The 18,983-nt window shown below is 41.5% G+C and overlaps 1 protein-coding gene across 1 annotated transcript in view; it reads left to right on the forward strand.

Annotated features, from left to right (window-relative positions):
- The window catches only part of LOC306872114 (uncharacterized protein), an 85,399-nt gene extending 68,662 nt beyond the window's left edge, over positions 1-16,737 (forward strand). The window contains exons 5-25 of the mRNA XM_079420517.1: positions 4,027-4,125; positions 5,496-5,588; positions 6,117-6,240; positions 6,361-6,456; positions 6,532-6,742; positions 7,009-7,239; positions 7,339-7,503; positions 7,862-8,368; positions 8,564-11,670; positions 11,775-11,901; positions 12,030-12,135; positions 12,253-12,458; positions 12,661-12,761; positions 12,913-12,981; positions 13,151-13,299; positions 13,407-13,521; positions 13,638-13,825; positions 14,114-14,255; positions 14,332-14,458; positions 14,630-14,800; positions 14,894-16,737. Coding sequence (XP_079276643.1) covers positions 6,122-6,240; positions 6,361-6,456; positions 6,532-6,742; positions 7,009-7,239; positions 7,339-7,503; positions 7,862-8,368; positions 8,564-11,670; positions 11,775-11,901; positions 12,030-12,135; positions 12,253-12,458; positions 12,661-12,761; positions 12,913-12,981; positions 13,151-13,299; positions 13,407-13,521; positions 13,638-13,825; positions 14,114-14,255; positions 14,332-14,458; positions 14,630-14,800; positions 14,894-14,917 — 5,961 coding nt within the window. The 5' untranslated portion in view covers positions 4,027-4,125; positions 5,496-5,588; positions 6,117-6,121 and the 3' untranslated portion in view covers positions 14,918-16,737. The remainder of the gene's footprint in view (positions 1-4,026; positions 4,126-5,495; positions 5,589-6,116; positions 6,241-6,360; positions 6,457-6,531; positions 6,743-7,008; positions 7,240-7,338; positions 7,504-7,861; positions 8,369-8,563; positions 11,671-11,774; positions 11,902-12,029; positions 12,136-12,252; positions 12,459-12,660; positions 12,762-12,912; positions 12,982-13,150; positions 13,300-13,406; positions 13,522-13,637; positions 13,826-14,113; positions 14,256-14,331; positions 14,459-14,629; positions 14,801-14,893) is intronic.
- Positions 16,738-18,983: the final 2,246 nt, after the last annotated feature.

Genomic DNA, 18,983 nt, shown 5'->3' on the forward strand with positions numbered 1-18,983 from the left:
AAGGCTACAGAGACAGGTCGTTTCTGATACTTTGTATTCATAACGTTAAAAGAGAATGAATGTGTAAACTCGTGTTTCCTGACATCTCACAATGACACATTTGTACAATCTGTGTGGCTGAGTGCATTAAAAGTTTTTTTTCTCGCAGATGTCTGTGCAGACACACTTCAGACTTTCATGTCTATCAGACGTTCGCACACTGAGTCACTGCTATTCACGCACAGCACCCGTCTTTCAGCTTTTTGCCATTTGGGCTGTCTCTGTGTAATGTGCTGGCACATCAGTCACTCTTTCTGTTCCTTAAAAGTTTTACTCTAGTTCTCAGAAGAACTATTACACAAGTTGACCGACAGCAGTATGGATATAACCCCGACAGAAAGACAACAGCAACATCTGCCGAGCCTAAGGGGCTTAACAGGATGAGAAACTAGACACCTGACCAATGCTTGCTTTCATTTTTTGGTCCATTCATAAATACGTACACACAGAATATGTTCCACAGGATGTTACATCATTCCCCCCAGTCCCTTTTTAAGACGCCCTCTTTTGAGAGGCCCACTTCCTGTTTCTCTGACGACGACTTCCTGTCTTGTCTTATATCTGTTCTGCTTTCTTTAATCTCGCATGCTGGTACATTCACATTCACAGACAAGTGCAAAAGCAGAACTTTCCCTGACTCTCCAGATAGAGATATCAACACATCTTAGGTCTGATCTCTTACATTTCTGTTAAAACAGTTGAAAGGGCACGTCTCTGAAGTTGTAACACAGGACATATAGTTGTTATTGGGGAAATATAGTTGATCTTATAGTGAACAGTTCATACGTTCATAAATGTTTTATTTTAAATTAAAATCATAATCTTCTGACACGCGTCTCTCTGGTGACATATGCTGGACTTCTCCAAAAATTTAGTTCACTTTCACTGACTGCAAGGTCTGCCTCCCTCTAATCAACAACTGATGGACACAACCAAGTCCCACCCTACTTTTTTTCTCCAGTAATCTGTGATGTACGTCACAAAACTGAAGAAAAGATCTGTTGTCACTTTTGTTTCATTGTTTTTGAAGTCAACATAAGATCAAAATGGACCCTATTGACTTTCCTAATGCACATCTCTGGTCTTATTGTGCACAATTTGTGCATGTTATTTCAAAGCCAACATCTTTCATCGAAGTAACTACTCAATCCACCTCTGAAACTGTTTTTCTGTTTAGATGATGTCACCAAGTCACTTCTCAGAATCTAATCAATTTCCAAAAGTCTCATACTACAGTTTTCCAATGAATCTCCTTTTTCATTTAGAAACATAGCAAGTTACAGAAGTAAAATGGGTTGTAAACTGTTTCATGTTGACTTCTCCTTTTATGAGTAATATCATTGTCAGTAATACACCTCATTCAAGGTAATGACTAAGGTACTTTTTTCTCAGTAGTGCTTACCACAGTGACAGCATGGATGTGTACTCTTAACAGGACGTGACCACTAGAGTTACTAAGAAAAGCATCATGTTTCTCTTTTACCCCTTTTCCACCAAGGCAGTTCCAGTGCTGGTTCGGAGCCAGAGCCTAGTTTCAAACCGGTTCTTTGTTTTTCGACATCCAAAGCACCAGTTCCGAACCAGGAAAAGCGGTTCGTAAGTAGCACCAAAACATTGCTGGGCTAGAAGGAAGAACCGCTTGCGTCAGGAGCTGGGGGCGGGGTTACCGTGACCAACAAGACGAACAGAAACTTGGCTCTCTAGCTTGTGGAAAAGCAACCGGTTCTTAAAGCGCTCGCCAGTCGAACCAATAAGAACCGGCTATAGCACTGGCTCTGAACTAGCACCTGGAACTGCTTTGGTGGAAAAGGGGTATTTGTGTCGACTCCAAGAGAAACAACTGAGAGTTGAGACCTGAATATTATTAGTGAAATTGCTGATTTTGGTGTCATGCCAGGAATGACGGTGAATATTTAGATTAGGTGTCATCTGAGTCTTTCCCCCTCTAGTAAGACCTTTTATACACCGCTAATGTGCCTGGTTTATATATTAGCCTACAAATTTATTCATTAACAGCTGATACCAGATGGACAACATTTTAATGCTGGAGTGTCAATATCATATCAATGTCTGTGATTTTAGTGCCGCTTATCTTCAAACGCTCCATCCAGATGGATTTATCATCTGTCTAGCAACCATAAATCAGGAGCGCTGAACTAGGTCGAGGGCAATGACATGAAAACGAGAGCAGGGAAAGTAATCATGGTATGTGCATAGAAGCCAGTTGTGACTTTCTGAAAGCGTAATGGGGCCAGTCGTGAAAGTTTTTATTGTAATGTTATTTTTGGAAGGGTGGTGCAAGGTCAAGGAAGGCTTGCCGCAGAGTTACATGTAGGCAAGGGCTCGGCCAGAGAGTCACACAGAAGCGAGCGCTGTGTGTCCTCAGTTGAACTCTCTCGGATCAGGATGTACACTCTGTTGCATGTACGCATGTTTGTGTGGAGGCTACGAGTGGGGGCTTGGAAGGCAGCGATGCCATCGTGACAACTCAGCATTGCATCATTGGCAGAGGCAGACACACACACAGGGAGGGGAATAGATGCAAGCCTACTATGACATCATTCACACGACTCATGGCACTATTTTAAAATGGAATTGTTTTCACATTGGCATGTTGTTGATGTAAGTCCTCATCTATTCAAAAGTGAATAACCCGAATCAGTTTTTTTTTAAAGAGTACTCGTCCCTTCAGACGTCATGTCTTTTGGTCTAGCTGTATGGTTGGTTAGTTCTCACGATGATTTCCTGAAGGGTTTTTTTTGTTTTTTTTTGTAGCTTGATTAGACAGGGTTGGTTGGAGACGCCCACTTATGTGGCCCTCATTTGGTTTGGTGTTTTTAGGCATTGAACTGGTAAGTGTGAAGACCAAGCCAGTGACAGGAATAGTTGTTTGATGTTTGTTTGTCATGGGGAATTTTATCAAGCTGAGGGGCGATGTGGGGGGTGAATGGGGAATTTTTTTTATTATATCATCGTTGTAATATTTATGATTTAAAAGTGATTCGAAATGTAAATGACTTCTAAAAAGTTTTTGAAGTATGAGTAAATACACATGACATTTCTAGAAAACAGTTGGCTAAAGCGTGAAAGCGAATAAAAATGCAACGCCTTGCAATAAACCAATAACCACACAACCTCATTCACTCTTATAATCAATTGCACCGCAAGCCACCTGTTTTCTCTTGTCTGATCGACATCAGTGCGTTTCGGATTCTCCGGTTTGTTGAAATATAAAAAAACCCACTGTAAATTTACAGTTCGTATGTTTCGCATCCAAAACAATGCCGTGACGGATATCAATGACGGCATACTTTCAGAAATTCCCTATGCTTTGACTGAGGTGGGCGTCCCCGATCACCTGACCGTAAAGAGAGTGCGAGAGAGGGGGCAGAGTCAGGCTTTGTGGGGTAAGCCCTTTCCATGGTTGAATCATGGAAGTTCCCCAGTTACACAGCAGACAACTAGCTGTTATCAGACTTTGTGTATGTGTGTTTCGATTCATCTCTTTTACAATAATAAGAATCTGTTTCGGGGTGCTGTATTGTTTTCACATTACTACAAATCTGTATTACTTGAAATTGAAAACATTTTCTTATAAAAAGCAAAGCTGTAGCAGTATGATTTGTCGTTCTATCTGAAATGTGGAAATGTAGTATGGAGAAGTTTCAGTTTGGGTTTGTGTTTACCCACAACGGTCTACCTCGGCAGTCTTCAAACTTTTTTGGGGACAAAAGATCCCCAGTTGAACATTGCAAAAATTAAGGTTTAGCATAAAGCTTTAGCTGATTGTTTTTTTTTGTTTTTTGTTCACTAAATCTAGTTTAAGATCACACAATAGGTGGCAGACTTACTGCTGAAGACCCTTGGTTTACACTGTGAACGTGCCTCTTTACAAATGTACTACAAACTTGGATGGAATTAAGCCAATGTAAAAGATCAGGAACGCAACTTTATGCACTCTGATTACCTCTTTATCTCTCTCTACAGCTATCTACGACCACTGAGTCAGCTGCGATAATCGATTGTTGGTGCTAAACCCTAATTCTTCTGACGTTTGAGAAGTGGTGATAGATGCTTATTTGACAGGTAAAGTGTGTGTGTGAATGTGCAGAAACTGTTCTAAGAATGCAGTGTGCTGCAGGGTCACGATTATTTCAGTCCCCACTAGCAGCTAAATCCGGAGTTCCTGAAATATCACAGAAGCCTTTTAATAGTGCGATACCATGAGCCAGAGAGGAGTGGGTGGGCTCGTATGCACTGTAGGCTCAAAACACACACATACGCACTGACTAAACCTGCTGAGCAGTGAATAGCTCTCACACACAGTTTCCAAACAGTCTCTGAATATTGCCACATACTTATTTATCTTTATACTAATTTATGCCTCATCACCAAAATTGCAGCTTAAAGACTGTATTAAAGGGTTGTGAATTGCATCAGTAAGTGTTACACTGCATGTTGAGTTTGTAGCTCTGGACTAACCCATCAGGTTATACAGCATTTTACGGATGCACATTTTGCACCTGTGGCTTGTTTGATTGTATAATAAGTGTGTGTGTGTTTGTGTTTATTTTGTGCTACAATAAGAGAGCCTGTGCTTGTCACACTTGAAACACTTTTGCCAAGTCCACAATTAGTGTGCACTAAGCGTCCTTTGCTGTATGGGTATATATGCACGTGCCAAGCGATTTCAATCGGGTGTGTACACGCGCTTGCCAATATTTGTGCATCCAGTATGTGCCATGTGTATTCAGAATGTGTGGGAAGCTCTGTGTGTTTGCATGCGTGGGTGTTTCATGGGAGCACAGCCGGTCTTCTCACTTTGGTGTCTCCCTAAAGAACACTTTAATTTTAGACCCGTCTTTTTTCCCTAATCTGTCCATCCATCCTGTTCAAGCCTTCTGCTGTTCCTTTCCTCCCTCCACCCCTTGCTCTTTCTTTCTATCCTTTCCTCTCTCACGCCTGGCCTAATGAGATTAACCTCAGTGTCTCTTATAGACACTGTCATAGACACACACACATACACATGCAAACAATCAAACTCGGGCAACACAACACAAGTACACACACTCCTTTATGTACACATGCACACAGACACCGCTGGCTTGACTCCAGGGCTTTGCTTTGCTTTGGTCGTCCCCTCCATCCGATCACTCTCACCCTCTGCCAAGAGGCCCTAGGAAGGGTTATAATGACCTCAGTGTACTCACCCTACAGGTGAACTCCCACAAGCCCATCTGTGCGCCCTTTCCTCCCATTAGACTAAGAGCACTGCCCCCTAGAGGCAGAGAGTGGCACTGAAGTTCTGGAGGGTTCCTTTGTTATTAGCTGCCTTCAGGCCAAACACTCTTACAGACTACAAAGGATGTGTTTTCCCCCTGTGTTTAATGGATTTGGCAGTTATTTGTGCCTCACCCCCTTATGTCCCATCTCTTCTCTTTTCTTTCTCTTTCCAGTTGGCAGGAGTAGCAGTAAACAGCTTCTCCTTCTTGTTGGTGAGTGGCCCTCTCTGTTTTGCAGTGGAGGGCTTCACACTCACAGCTAGTGTGGTGAGTAACCATGTGTTCTGTTCTCTTGGTAGAGTGTAGCACTGAACAATTTATATCAATAAGAATATTTGGTGCTTGTTAGCGCATATGACATTATTTTGTACACATCAGTGTTATGGTTAACTAAAACTATTGAAAAATGTTTCCGTTAATAAAGCTGGTCAAATAAAATGTAAAAAAAAATAAAAGAAATAAAAAATAAAGCACAACAAAATTGAAAATATAAATGAAAATATAAAAATAATAGCTAATTCAAAATATTAAAACTAAAAGTTCATAAATAATACTAAAGTAACACTGTCTGATACACTTGAGTGTGTCTAATAAATGAAGAGTGTCTGCCATCTGACATAAGCCAAGACATTGAAGGCAGCATAATGGATTAGTAGTTGAATAGTTCAGTGTCACATCCACTTTACTACATGTTGGAAAGAATGCAAGAATTTAAGTATGTTTCTCGGCAGTGATGTATTGGCTAAGATAACAAAGACATGTAGGAAACTAAATTGTCTTTTGTTTATTGTCTAGGCTGGATGCATCACACAGCAGAACAGTTCACCGGGTGCAGCACACGGGACCCTTTTCCTCTGGACGGACTCAACCGGGGACCATGGGCTCCCGTGAGCAGCCGCGCCTGGCAACCTCCCTCCAGGTAATATACCTCATGATCAGGGCTGCATCATGCTTTTAATGACTTCACTGATAAAGTTATGCTAACTGAGCTATGAGGAGGAATAATAAAAGCAAAACCTTTTTTTATATCTCTCAATAGGTGCATACCAGGTGTCAATCAGCACCAGTTCCTCTCCCACATGCCACCTAGTCACATGACTGGGCTAAATCATCCTAGCAAATTCTTAAACAATGGGTGAGTTTTTAATAAGCTTTGTTGTTTTACAAACACTTCTGGCAAAAGTTTGTTAACGTGTCCTTATATTTCCAGTCCCTTACATCGAGGAGATAAGCAAGACCTGTCTCAGGCTTTGTTGCCAGGATTACAAAGGATACCCCCTGCTCCTCCCAGGCCTTGGGAACCAACCAGAACTGGCCAGGGATATGAGCCATTGCCTGGTGATAACCACAACCGACTGCACAATGGCTACAACGCAGGACCTCCTTCACACCTCACAGCTCGAGCCAGTCAGCTACTGAAGGTGATTTTTTTTTGAGCTTATATTCCATTACTGTGCCTTTTATATGCTGTCTTGTTATATGAAAATTAAAAGTATTCCTGTATAAATCAGTATTTTTAAATGTATAAGTTATGAAGGACTAGCTTTATATTACACTAAAGTTGCCGTACAATTTTTTTGCGTTTAATTGAATGTATAGCATGCTTAACTACGTTCTGTGGTTAAGTACTTTTGCCAACTTTTCTTTTTCTTGCTTTATCCACAAGTACTGTGCTCCTCTTCCTCAGCTCTCAGCCCATGGGTCGCGTCCCATGCCTCCATTACCTGATATGTGGACTCAACCTCAGACTCAGCAGCAACCCAGGGGACCTCATTCTCATTCTGGACAGTTAAAACGGCCTGGGCCCCCTCTTGGAGAGCACTCTGTCATTCAGCATACCCCTGCTCCATCTCTGCACCGGCCCATGGAGGACTGCCCCAGTCCGAACAAGAGAAAGAAGAGCTCTGGGTCTGAGCAGGTTAGTCGAGAGCACGTCTTTTGATATGCTCTCCTCTGCATTTTTTGTCCTAAAACTTGCCTTAACCATGCCCTCTTTTTTTACTGTTTCTTATGACAGACGCCTCATTCCGCCATGCAGCGCATATCCGGGCCGCCTGTACATTTGAATCAGCAGCCATCCTTAAACTACCCCCCACCCAAACCTGGCTTTTGGAACCCATTGCACAAAGGTGGAGCACCATGGAACCCGAATGAACATAAAAGCGGACCCATTGATTTCCAGGTCAATAATATTCAATGTTAATATTCAATAATATTTTCTTGTTTTCTGTCTGACAGTTTAATATATGGCATCATCTGTCACTGCCACTTTATCAGCTTTCACTTTTAACCTTTGTGACAAATGATTGTGACAAAAGCCAGAAATCAGGTGTAAATTAATTTAGCGGGTTAAATATCTAGACCTGTCTGTAATTCCTGTAGCGTGAAATGTGGTTTGACTGTAACTGAGATCAGCGTCGTGTAAAGAACAGCAATCTGATGATTTTGAAAGTCGTGTATTGTGTGATGTTGTGTCTTCCCTTTTGTTTTACATTAGATGTACTTGGCGTACTTGGCCAATTCCTATTCTCTATTTACAGAATTCAGCTAAGCCAAGAATTGGAAGCTACCCCTATAAACCGCCTCCCTTGAATCCATCAACCACGTCTTCATGCACCATTCCCAACACAAGAGGCTACGAAGAAAGCAGGGTTCCTCCACCACAGTCCCACAAGATTGCTCAGTCGCCACAATCTCTGGGACCACCTTCACAGAACCCTCACATCCATCATTCTACATACTCCTACCCCAACAGTAGACCTTCAGCCCAGACCCAAGTGGAACCACGTGGTACTACTTCACAAAGAGGACATGATTCTGCATTGAATCCTTTGAATAAACAGGCTCCACCACCACCTGCATCCTCATCATCACCACGGGCAGATGGGGAGGGCCCTGCACCCTCACCAGCAAACCACACCTCTGTGCCTTACAGTCACCCCCAATTCCAGCCTCACCCAGGGCTGGTTCATTCCAGCCCACCAGCCAGAAACCAGGCCCAGGCCACAGTACCTCAGCACAACCCCCATAAACCCTGGAGGAACCAGGTAGCACACACAGTTTTACATTAAACAAAACCTCTCTGTTGCACAAACAGATCTACCTGCATAAGACTTAAAATTGCTGGCTGTTTAATATTAGTAAATAGTATGCTACACAACATGTGCCGTAAACTATAAATGTTATCAATAGTTACAATTTTGTGTCCTATGATTTGTTGACTAATATTCATTTCCCTTTAGGAATCACGTGACTTTTCAGCAAGAGGGGATTCTCAGGTTGCCGCACACCTTTCTCAGGCACCGAATAGGCTTGCTCGGGGCGACCAGGGTCCAGGCACCCCCCAGCGTGTGAACCCTCCTCAGGGCCCTGCTCGAAAACCTGTCATTACCCCAAACCTAGAAACTCTTCGTCCACCAGGCTCTCTGGAACTATACACCAATGTTGGAAGCATCCCTGCCACAAACTCAGCACCCTCTACTGCCTCCTCCATTCCCAGTACCCTGAGCAGCTGGAGAGCAACGGATTCCTCCGTGTTAATCTCAAACCCAAACCATGTATCCATGATTGGTCAAAATGTAACACATCCAGGGTATCAGGGTGTCCACCCTGGTGTTGAAACCCTTCCAAACCCACATAGAAGGGCACAATCTCAGATTCAGTCCACTCTACCCCACACAGGACAAGGCAGACCTAACTACACCCCAGTGTCCTCTTCTCCCTCCACCCTAAACTCAGGTCTTCAGAGATCAGGGGAGAGCGTCATCACCAGCAAGCCTTCTCAACACTTCTTCAACACTCTCCCTCAAGTCAGTTCACCTTTACATTGCCCTCAACCTCCAGAACACACAAAGGTCAGCTCAGCCCTCAAGCCAGTTTCTAGTAATTCATACTCCGCGCCCATCCAAGCTTTCTCCTCAATTTCTCAGGCAACTACTACTGTTCCAGCCCCAGTCTACCCAAGGTCCTGTTTGCAGCCTGCTGCCCTAAGCTCTCAGTCCATTGTTGATGCTTTGAATAAACTTGATGCAGAGCTGCAAGGCCACATGCAAGCAGAAGAGAGAAGGAGAGATCAGAATGAAGAGAGAAAACGGAATGTAGAACAACAACAAATGGAAACCAAGCCACACGGTGAGTCTGCCATCAAGAGTCTGGAACGTTTGCTGTCGGGTTGTGCAGCTGAGCCTCCACCTCCGCGTTTGTCTCCAGCCAATGCACTCTCCTCCATTTCACCTCCTAGCCAGAATTCACCACCTTATCCCTGGTTGAGTCGAGGAGGAGTGCCCCCACGTTTTTCTGGAACTGCAGCAAACGTTATGGAACGGTCACAACCACCTCCCCTCACCCCACAGACAGAATATGCCCGTGAGAAGCAAAGGCAGAGAGAGAAATGGAAGAGTGGAGCACCGTCTCAGAATTCCACCGGGAATCCCACATACCATAACAACCACAGCCACACCATGCAATTGAAACCTCACCCATCCAAAGATGTCACCATGTTGAAAACCTCTCATAATGCTGAGATTATAATGCCCCTGCGACAGCCACCCAAACTTTACCAGGCTTTCCCCAAGGATGTTCGCTCTTCATGCACACCTATCAGCACGACTACAAGCAGCCTTCAAAAACATATGCCCAGTACAGGACTTGGTAGTTTGGGTAGCAGTGCTAGAAGTTGCAGTGGTGACTCTGATGGTGCCCAATTTGAGGAGGAAACTTCTGAGCTCTTGCCTGATGGATTGGCTAACATTATGAAGATGCTGGATGAGTCCATCAAGAAAGAGGAAGAGTTGTATTCTGGCCAGAGCGGAGAACAGGCAGTACCGAAACCTCCATTTTCTACAAATGTGGCACTTATGAAGAGTTATTTGTATGCACCAGACCTTATGCCTGCCCTAAAGCAATCTCCAATTGAGGGTTATCAGCCAGATGGCCATTCAAGCCCACCTGTGTTAAGTCGGCAAGGTTCACTGGCATCTCCTTGTAGTCGTACTTCTTCACTTGAGGAAGAAGAGGAGGTTCTTAAGGTCATTCCCAAGCCTGCCAATTCCATTTTGCAGTCTCATGAAAGCAATCTTGCCACAACAGGAACCAACTATCGCCATAGTGACTTGGCTAAGCTGTATGGCCTTCCAGAGGTAGAGAAAAGTGAGTGTGAGGATGATGAAGAAGCGGATCGGGATGAAGATGAAACTCCATCCTGTTCACCACCACCACAGCGGCCACACCTCCATCAGACAGGTGTGAACAGCATGTTTAAAAACCTTGCGTCTGTACTTGAGAGCCAGAAGTACACCTACCGAGGTGGACCCTTTGGTCGTCCTCCTCCCTCTGCTTTGATGGGAGTGAAGTACTCTTCATCTTTTTCTCTGGAGCCTGACATTTGCAGACAACAACAAAGCACTTCTCCCACATCAGGTTCATCTAATCACCCAAGTTTTAGCAGTCCAACGCAAACCCCTGCCATTAGTAACTCAGGACAGCCTCGTCCACTCTCACCTACAGATTGGGCATCAGAGAGGATGAGAGGGGATAAGATAAGCCTGTCAGATCTTTTGGGCAATGATGATGAGGAAGATATTTCAGAGGAATCCACAGGAGAGAAGGATTCTGGAACTCTGAACGACTTGTTGAAAAAACAACCAATACTGACCACCATCTCAGAGTCTTCACTAGCGGAGCTTGGTCATAGCTATGAGGTGAACAAACACATACTCCCTCAAAGGCAGAGCTCAAAGGCAGCGTCACAGGAGACATGCAAACCTGATAAAGAAAAGGACCGACACAGAGACAGAGACCGAGAGAGGAAACACAAACACAGTAGCAGTAGCAAAAAGCATGAGGACAGGAAAGAGAGAAAGAAAAAGCACAGAGAAAGACATGATGATGCGTCTCTTTCCTCATCCTCCTCTTCCAGCTCCAGTCGACGGCACAGGGACGGGAAGTCACACAAGGAAAAAAAGAGCAGGCATGTATTGGGTAACTTGGACCTTCAGAGTAAGGAGTTTAGGGAGAAGGAACAAGACCGTGACGGAGACAACAAGAGAAGGAAGGAGGAAGGTAGCCAACCCCAGAGTGAAGGAGAAGAGTGGGCACGGAGTAAAGACAATGGCGCCAGCTCTGGACGTTCATGTGATCTTCCATCAGCTTCTTCAGCATTATGTTCTGATGACTTTCAGAAACTGAAAGCACTGACAGATGGGCCACCCAAAGAACTGAAGATACGCCTCATAAAGGTGGAGAGTGGAGACAGGGAGACATTTATTGCTTCAGAGGTAGAGGAGAGGAGGATTCCTCTGGAGGACATCACCATAAAGAACACAGCTAGTGAAATCATCAGAGCCTGCAAGTAAGCAATATTTGCCTGCAGGAAATCTTTAAATTTATTTCTTGGTTTGATGTGGTTTGGACTGTGAAAGGCCATATCTAATATTTAATGTCTTGTTGTTTCAGAGGGGCTCGCGTGAAGGGGAAATTTAAGGAATCGTACCTCCTACCTGCCCTCTCTGTTAAACCAGTTTTGACCACAGGACTGCCCATCCCTCTAGAGAAACTCAACCCCCCCACACCTAGCATCTATGTAAGCGCTGTAGTAGCACTGTCGGCATCTCCTGCCCCCTTGTGGTCTTTTGTGTATTACACAATAACCTCTGCTCAAATAATAAAGGTTCGTATTAATGATTCCATGTTGTTGTTGTTTCTCTGCAGTTGGAAAGTAAAAGAGATGCATTGTCTCCGGTCCTGCTACAGTTCTGCACAGATTCTAAGAACCCCATTACAGTCATCCGGGGATTAGCTGGCTCCCTCAGATTAAGTACGTTTATGCACAATGTAATGGATGAATAGACAGATACTCAAGTCGTACATTTTGTAACTTTAATGGTTGCGATTGTGGAAACCAAGTTAATTTTTCATTTTTTCCTCTTCATAGATCTTGGTCTGTTTTCCACAAAATCTTTGGTGGAGGCAAATGCGGAGCATGCAGTAGAGGTCCGGACCCAGGTCCAGCAGCCAGCTGATGAGAACTGGGATGCCAGCGGCACAGGCCAGACCTGGCCCTGCGAGAGCAGCAGGTCGCATACAACAATTGCCAAGTATGCCCAGTACCAGGCCTCCAGCTTCCAAGAGAGCTTACAGGTATGAACACAAACATACAACCAACACAACAAAAATTAGGACACAGTGTTTGTTAGTTTCCAGAGATTTGTTGGTCATTTTGCAAATACTTTGTAGTTCTTGTTTGTACAATTCTGTCTACGTAAAATATAAAATACATTTCCATTTGGATCATATAAATCATGCGCTGAACATGCACCTATACCATTGTCTGCCTTTAAAGGAAGAGAAGGGTAGTGATGACGAGGATGATGATGATGAAGATGAGAAATCAGCCTCTAACTCTGAGAATACAACCAGTATCTCCTCAGCTCCCAGCTCCAGGTAATTCTTTGCAAGTTAGCACAGCACCTAATTCTTGATTTTGTCCAAATATCTGCTGCTTTTATTTTACTTTTTTATATATGTATGTGTATATGTATGTATAAAACATCTCTTTAAGATGTTATTAAATTGGTTAAATTTATCGTTATAGTTTAGAGCAGAAATCTGTGGGGAAGATAATAAAATTTGGCACCAACATTGACCTGTCCGATCACAAAAGGTAAGACTACTGTGCATAATTGCATACATGTATAACCTTTTCTTGTTATCTCATTTATTTAAAACTTCAAGACATGGTTGTGGATAGAGAAATTGGATGCTGGCCGTGTAAAGTGCAAGAATGTATACAAATCTGTCTTAACTAAATTGCGTTGTGTCTTTTTCTTTAGATGGAAGCCTCAGCTGCAGGAACTGCAGAAGTTGCCAGCGTTTATGCGCGTGTCCTCCAGTGGGAATATGCTGAGTCATGTTGGCCACACCATTTTGGGAATGAATACAGTGCAACTCTACATGAAAGTCCCTGGCTGCCGCACACCAGGTTTGACGCAATCACTAATAGCTTTCTTGATTTGTGAGTTGTAGAAATCAAAGAGAGTCTGTTTTGGCAAGTAGTTTTTTATTGATGTTAAATGCTTGTATCATCAGGACACCAGGAGAACAATAACTTCTGTTCCGTAAACATCAATATTGGGCCTGGAGACTGTGAGTGGTTTGCTGTTCATGACAACTACTGGGAGGCCATCAGTGATTTCTGTGAAAAGTAAGAAAGAGTTTACAAAAACACTGTCAAAAAACACTAATAGACAAACTGTTTAATTCTTACTCTTATTTTTGTTAAAATAAATACTTTAAGAAGTTTGTAAATTTTTCTCTCAGGCATGGAGTCGACTACCTGACAGGATCATGGTGGCCAGTTCTGGATGACTTGTACCGCGCTAACATCCCTGTGTACCGGTTCATCCAAAGGCCAGGAGACCTGGTATGGATCAACGCAGGCACTGTACACTGGGTTCAGGCCGTGGGCTGGTGCAACAATATTGCTTGGAATGTGGGACCTGTCAACTGTGAGTAACCTACACATTAACTTCTGTTCTCTTTATCGTTCAAAAGGTGGTGGCTTTTGGATGTTTTAGTGCCTGTAGCTGAAAATCCTGATTTTTCATTGTCATTACAATTACATAAAATATGTATGACGTGTGCCAGAAATAGCCTACTTTAAGTGGAAAATAAAATCTAGTCGCTTTAAACTACGTTTTATCAGTCATGGCAATTGCTTAAACGGTTACAATTAAATGTGTAAAACTAAAATCCTGGGCACAGAAATGTAAAAAGCTGTTTTTCTGAATTTGTAGCTTATCAGTACCAGTTGGCTTTAGAGAGATTTGAGTGGAACGAAGTGAAGAAAGTCAAATCCATCGTTCCCATGATTCACGTATCCTGGAACGTGGCACGGAACGTCAAAGTCACTGACCAAGACACTTACAAGATGATCAAGTGAGTATGCAGCAGCAAGTTACATCCCAATTCAATCACATGGACATTTAATCCATTTGCCTTTCCTCCTTTTCAGACACTGTCTCCTCCAGTCTATTAAGCACATTCAGATTCTGAGGGACCAGCTGGTGGCAGGAGGAAATAAGATTTCCTACCAAAGCAGAGTGAAGGATGAGCCGGCCTACTACTGTAACGAGTGTGATGTGAGTGGATTGTGCTTCGTTATTTGTAAAGTATAGGCAGGTCCTACATAGAAAAACCCACCAAAGACCTGCAGAATTCTGTTCCGAAAAAAGACTACAATTAACATACAGCTGTGTCATCGCAAGTTGCACAATAATAATGCAATTTTTCTTTGTTTTGTTCTTGTGCAGGTGGAGGTGTTTAACCTGCTGTTTGTGACCAGTGAGAATGGCAGTCGGAAAATGTATGTGGTGCATTGTGAGGACTGTGCACGACAACGCAACCCAAACTTCTCCAATGTAGTAGTGCTGGAGCAACACCGCATGGAGGAGCTCATGAGCGTGTACGACTCTTTCAGCCTGGTGAGTGCACCCACACGCTTTGTTAAAGTGAACAAACAACAGCATAGCTTCAAAAAGGGCTAACCTCTATCATTTGTATGTGTGCTTTCTCAGGCTACCACTTCCAGCTCCCGATGAAGATGTCTCATCCCTTTCCCTCACACAGCCATAACCAAAACTCCTGTTCGCAGGACAAGACTTAAAACATTTACCGTTGGAAAAAAAAAAAATACTTCTGTTAATATTTGTTGAACAGCCAATCGAGAACCAGTTTACTCAGCATTGTTTACAGAACCAATCAGCCAATAAGACTCCAGTTTACTTCTGTCAGTCTTGTGTACCAACCTTTGAATGGCTCTGCGGGACATCAAGTGGAACACAGTTTGGTGCTGTCATGGCTTACAGCGGCAGAGTTGCCGAGATCCTGTCCGTTTGGGTTTTGTTCTTAATTTTTTTTGGGGGGGGGGTATTGAATACTGAAATGTGTAAAAATGTTCTTTGTATTTTTCGTGGGTGCTTTTTTTTTTCTTCAATAATTTATTATTTTTAAACCTAGAACAGCCTAGATATACACCACATTGGCCTTGTGACTTGTATTTAGTGAAGAGATAAAAATTAATAATACTAATAATAGAGCTATGGACATTTTTCTAAAGCATTAAGAATTAAAAGAAATACAGTTGTTCAGAATGCTTCAAAACATACGGGTTTTAAAAGACTTTTTCAGTTTCAGTATGGAATGTGTTTATATCATCAGGACAAGCATTTTAGGATTGCATTTTTAATCATTTTTCCTGCATTTTGTGAGTATAATTGTTCGGTTTTGTTCAGTGAATTGTTTCTCACCTCTATACAGATCTATTCTCTTTGATTTTTTTATTTTTATTTTTTTTTTGTAAATTTTTTTTATTTAATGTTCTTCTATTTATTGGATATAAAATGTTCTCCCCGGCCTCGACTTGGATATCAGAGATGTATTAAGGGTTTCCATTGTTAGTCTAAATCCTCTAAGATTTCAAGGGTGCTGATTCTTTTTGAGTTTCAAGCTTCGAGTTTTGGTGCTTGCCCCTTTTGTCTATATATTAAATATCTCATAACTGACTCTTTGTCCATGTAGATTGTAGAGCACAGAGGGTAGGGTTTGATTAATCAGAAGTTGTCTGTTATACACAAATGTTTTAAAGACAGTTTTAACCACGTATGTTAAAAGGTGACTCATGTGATCACTGTTATATATTTGAACACCTACTCACTTGCCAGTTTAAATGTTTCTTTTGAACAAATAAAAGAAAGATTAAATACAGGGGCCATGTTCATATGAATTCTCAGAATAGACCTGTGCTCCTGGAATCTCTTGTTTTTGACTAAGATGGTGACTTGGACTGATGTCAGTAATTCTGAGCCTAGATTAGCAGCTACTCTGTCATGAATTCAGGTTGTTCATGAATTGGGGCTAAAATCAGTTTTTGATACTCTTACACATTTAGTGGTGCTTCTGTCCTGTTGTAAATGCTGTTTAAGGACACAGTTGCTGAGCTGAATACAGCAGGCATAATCTTTCTGTATACACAATATACAGTAATTGGCTGCAGTGGGATGTCATACTGTAAGACGAAAAATCACATTGACTGCATTTTACTGGAATGAGTAACAGTGTGAAAGGGGATTTAACGCATTATTGTTTTTGATTATCAGGAAAATGGTTTTGATTATGATATAGATGGTGCTGAGTTCTTGAGCTACTCTCAGTTTTTTTAAGAAATATTTTTCCTGTTGCAATATACACACTTTCCTCTTTTCCTAATTTTTATTTTATTTTTGTGGCTATTTAAAATCTGCACTGTTTTGGAATTCACACACGAAGCAAACTGAGCCAGACATGTCTTAAACACTTTGTGAATTCGTGTGTTATTGATATGATTACTCTGAATAATATTAAATGCTTTTGATAAACTTTGATCTGTGCCATTTCTCTGTATTCATTCAGTCAAAGCAACAAGGTTTCAAAAGCCTTAATGATTTATTACATTTTAACAAACCAATCCCAGTACTTAAAACAGAAGAATGGTGCACTACTATCGCAGTCTTGTCAATCATACTGCGATTTCATCAGCCTGTACCAAGCACACTGTTATCTACAGTAGAGTATTTATCATTGTTTATTCATCTCATGTTTTCGTGTCTGGTTCATCCCTATCAAAGTTCTGTCCTGTTGTTCTCTGCTGACGCAGGTTCAGCGGAACCAGAGCTTTTTTACATTTGTGATCAGCTCTCAGTAATATGCCCTATTACTAAACTTTTGGCACAATAAATTGTCACTTTACACAGTAGCTTTTAAGTGTTCCATATTAACACACCCATGTGGGCCGGACATAATGGCTCCTGGGTTGAAATGATGGTCAGATACATCAAGCAGCCTAAGGCATCAACCACCAAGCGTTCATTCCAACTGACAACTAATTATTTTGAAACAAATTGTAATTCATGCTGTTATAGCAGAAATTTACTCCATCATAATACTCCCAATATGTTAGCTGACACTTTTATCCGAAGTGAATTAGTACAAAACTACCCAGGACCTCAAGTAAAGAGTTCAAATAGGACATTAGAGGTTCATTCAGAGGTTAATGTTGCACAGGCTTACGGATTTCCTACTTCCTGTAAGTACAGGAAGCTCTTTTCACCCTTCCTTTATCACATTACTCAATTTTGCACTGTTGCCAACTTAGCAATTTTGTTGCTAAATTTAAAACTTTTCAGACTACCCTAGCAACCTTTTCTTCCAAAAGCACCTAGCAACAAATTTAGCCATTTTTTAAATTTATTTGGCAACTTTTAACAACTTTTGATTACGTGACTCTGACAATAAAAAGGAACACATTTTCCATCCAAATTACACAAAAAGAGGAAACCAAAGATGCAAAGCAGTACACACATCACGTGAACTGCTATTTGCAATTGTTCAGTTTAATAATAATTTAATAATTGCTCATTTATGATACACTTTGTTAGTAGCTTGCACCTGCAATTGTTGATAAGTTAGTCCTCTGTAAGAAAAATGGAAAAGATACTAGCAATTCTCCAGGACATTATCCATTATCACCCTGTAACCTGAAAACACGATGCTTAATTTTAAAATACAGGTAAAAAACCATTACGGAAAATTCTTTCATATTAACATAGTAGATTGTGCCCAATTTTTACAGACTTTTCTTAGTGTGTAGCATACTAACTACTAATACACTGCTTAAAGCATAATTGTTGAGAATGTGTAGTACTAGTTTACTAGCTATTAAAAAAAAAGAATTGTAATCATTCAAAAATTTGTTCCATAATCAGAATCAATTATTTATATTTTAATATTATATTATGCATATCATTTTATAAACAAATTAAATTATCTAAATATATAAAATATATTTTTTTGCTGAGATTTGATGTTACAATTTTGCGTCGTGATTATGCAATGACGTCATCGCGCAATGACATCATAACGTCATTTAGGAACTTTCTCCGAAAATTAGTTAGCAACACTGCAATTTTGCTCCATTCAGAAAGCCAAATCCTTGCAGTGTACAAAGCCCGAAGACAAGCATCACTGAAGTGAACTCAAAAATAGCACTTGCCACAAACCAGAGACTGTGAATGCGAATCAAAGACATGTTTAACCTTAAAAAAAAAAAATGCAGAGGTTACAACTAGTAACCTCAAACCTTGACAAGTAATATTTGGGATATAATTTGCACAACAGCATTTTTTGGTCATAAAGTCATAATTATCAATCTCAGTCACACTTCATTGTTTTTCTTCCCTTTATGAAAAAAAAAATATATAATTTTACTCTTCTCCAGGGGCCTCATTTATAAAGTGTGTGCGCGCTCAGATTCATAAAAACTGTCTTTGATGTGGAAAAGTGCTTAGTTAGGGTCTGAGCAGTTTATTGTCGGAGTATTGCAGGTTTTTTTAAATGTAAGCTGTTCTAAATTATGATGATTGGTGATATTTTATGTTAACGTTATAAATGAGGCCCCTGGTTGTGTCCCGTTAAGTGCTCTTATGTATTGCATATTAGCACAGGTTTTTATCTTTTCATTTGAACTGTCTTAAACTGCCCTCCTTTGAGTGAGGTCAGGGGTCACTGCCCAGGGGAACAGAGAGAGTGTAAACACTGACTCTAGAAAGCAGTGGGAAATCTTATATCTGA

This window comes from Barbus barbus, assembly GCF_936440315.1.
Source record: "Barbus barbus genome assembly, chromosome: 1".
Classification (NCBI taxonomy): domain Eukaryota; kingdom Metazoa; phylum Chordata; class Actinopteri; order Cypriniformes; family Cyprinidae; genus Barbus; species Barbus barbus.